Source organism: Nestor notabilis, unplaced genomic scaffold, assembly GCF_000696875.1.
Source record: "Nestor notabilis isolate BGI_N333 unplaced genomic scaffold, ASM69687v1 scaffold14179, whole genome shotgun sequence".
Classification (NCBI taxonomy): domain Eukaryota; kingdom Metazoa; phylum Chordata; class Aves; order Psittaciformes; family Psittacidae; genus Nestor; species Nestor notabilis.
Window position 1 is genome coordinate 11,043 of NW_009945150.1, and position 2,197 is coordinate 13,239.

Sequence of the window (2,197 nt, forward strand, 5' to 3'; positions counted from 1 at the left end):
CAGCCATATCCGAGGCTATCTTAGTCCCAAGGTCACCGGCCTTAGAGCAACGCAGCTACCCAGGACATGGAGCCACCACAGATGATGGGAAGAGCCCACAAGGCCTTTCACCTCGGCACAGACACATCCCCACCTCCCTCTGTGCTGGGCACCCACCAACCTCCCATGGGCAAGACACAGAGGGGATAAAGCAGGTTGTTTCTCACAGACAGCTTCATCACTGCCATCCGTGCAGTCACTCTCTCCATCACAGCGCCAGACATCAGGGATGCACTTGTGACCATCGGAGCAGCCCCACTGCCGGTCTCCACACAGCCCTTTCTCCCAGGGACAGCCCTGCAAAGGCAGAAGGTGAGCAGGACCACAAGCCCTCCCAGGAGCAAGGGGGGACAGGCTGTGTCCCCAGCACCCCACCAACCTGCTCGTCTGAGCCATCCCCGCAGTCAGGAGCACCGTCGCAGCGCCAGGCCTCCGGCACACACTCTCCACTGTGGGGACACGCCACCTCGCCCATGCGGCAGAGCAGTGGCCGGGGCATGGCACAGCCCTCCTCATCAGAGCCATCCTGGCAGTCGTGGTCACCATCGCAGCGCAGGGCCAGGGCCACACACTGCCCGTTCTGGCAGGGGAACTCGGCGGGGCCACACTCCTTTGGCACTACAGGCAGGGACAGGGCTGAGCAGTGGCACTGTCCCTATCCCCGGCCCCATCCCACCAGCACAGGGTACAGCCCCTCCAGCCACTCAGCAGGTTGCCCAGGGCAGTGCGTGCTCCTGGACCCAGGGAAAACCAAGTCCACCCACCTTTGAGGCAGGCACCCCCCAGAAGCCCCTGTCCCATGCAGCCCCAAGGTCTCACCACAGCCCTGCTCATCGGTGTGGTCCAGGCAGTCGGCATGGCCATCACACAGCCAGCTCTCTGGGATGCAGCGGGTGGCACCGTCACAGCGCAGGGCACACTCCTGTGTGGGGCTCCAGCAGCCAGTCTCATCTGAGGCATCGGGGCACTGGGGCACCCCATCGCAGCGCTCCCCAGCCCCAAGGCACACCGCTCCGCTTGCACAGTGGAAGGCCCCTGGGGAGACAAGGGACCTTACTAAGCCTGTAGTAGGCAGCCAGGGTGCCCAGACCCCCTGCTAGCCCCTCCAAGACCTAGAATGGCCCCACACTACAGCAACTGGTCTCTCCTAGTCAGTGCATCTCCAGCAGCCTAGGACCCAAGCAAGGCAACTGGGACAGTCTCAGGTCAGACACATCAAGGTCACTGTGAGCAGCAGAGTGTCCCCTTCTGACAGCACCTCCAGCCCAGTCCCAAGCTTGGAAGAAATCAGTATGCCACAACACAAGCATCAGAGCCCAGGACACACACAGGCTTTCACAGTGCCCCATCCCACCAACCCCACCAGGAAGCAGCCAGAAGCCCTGGCACAGGGGACTGAAGAACAGCTCCTACCTGGGGTGTCACAGAGCTGGGCACACCCGTCCTCATCAGAGCCATCTGCACAGTCTTTCTCCCCATCACACACATATTCCTGGGCCACGCACTCGGTGCCATCATGGCAGGGCACATGAGTGCGAGGACACAACAGATGGAGGACTGGGGTCAGGCGGTGTGCAGGGCTGGATGGGAGGGATGAAGTAGGTGGCACAACCCGTGCAGGACTGGTTAGGCGCTGGGTGGTAGTAGTCGGCTGTGTGGTGCTGGTCCTGGTTGGCAAGGACCGAGTGGTTGTGGTGGTGGTTGTGCTGCTGCTGCTTCTGGTGGTGGCTTGACGCACAGTGGTGCTCTTGGTTGGTATGGTCCGGACAGTGGTTGGTGCAGGGGTGGTTTTGGTTGACGTGGACTGGCTGGTGGTGGATGGTGTTGTGGTAGCCTTGCTGGTTGGTACAGGAGTAGTGGTGAGGGCAGTGGTGGTCTTGCTTGGGGTAGGTCTCATGGTGGAAGTGGTGGGCCGAGCAGCAGTGGTACTTGTAGTTGTTCTCATAGCGGTGGTCACAGGGGGAGGGAGTGGCAGGGCAGACTCCTTGCTCGGTAGCACTGGTAGAGGCATGGGAACATGAGCCTGGATTTGGGGCTGTCCCTCTCCACACTCCCGACCCCTCTGAGAGCACCCCACATGGCTGTCAGCAGCTAGGCACACTGCCCCAGCTCAGAGCAGCATGGGCCACCCAGCGCCATCATGTACAGCACCAGTGCC

General features: G+C 61.8%; 1 protein-coding gene across 1 annotated transcript in view; it reads right to left on the reverse strand.

Moving 5' to 3' along the window:
* LOC104412130 (low-density lipoprotein receptor-related protein 2-like) overlaps positions 1-2,197 on the reverse strand; it is an 8,937-nt gene that overhangs the window by 5,884 nt on the left and 856 nt on the right. The window contains exons 2-5 of the mRNA XM_010022747.1: positions 1,568-2,037; positions 859-1,074; positions 419-657; positions 207-336 (exon numbers count right to left, since the gene is read on the reverse strand). Coding sequence (XP_010021049.1) covers positions 207-336; positions 419-657; positions 859-1,074; positions 1,568-2,037 — 1,055 coding nt within the window. The remainder of the gene's footprint in view (positions 1-206; positions 337-418; positions 658-858; positions 1,075-1,567; positions 2,038-2,197) is intronic.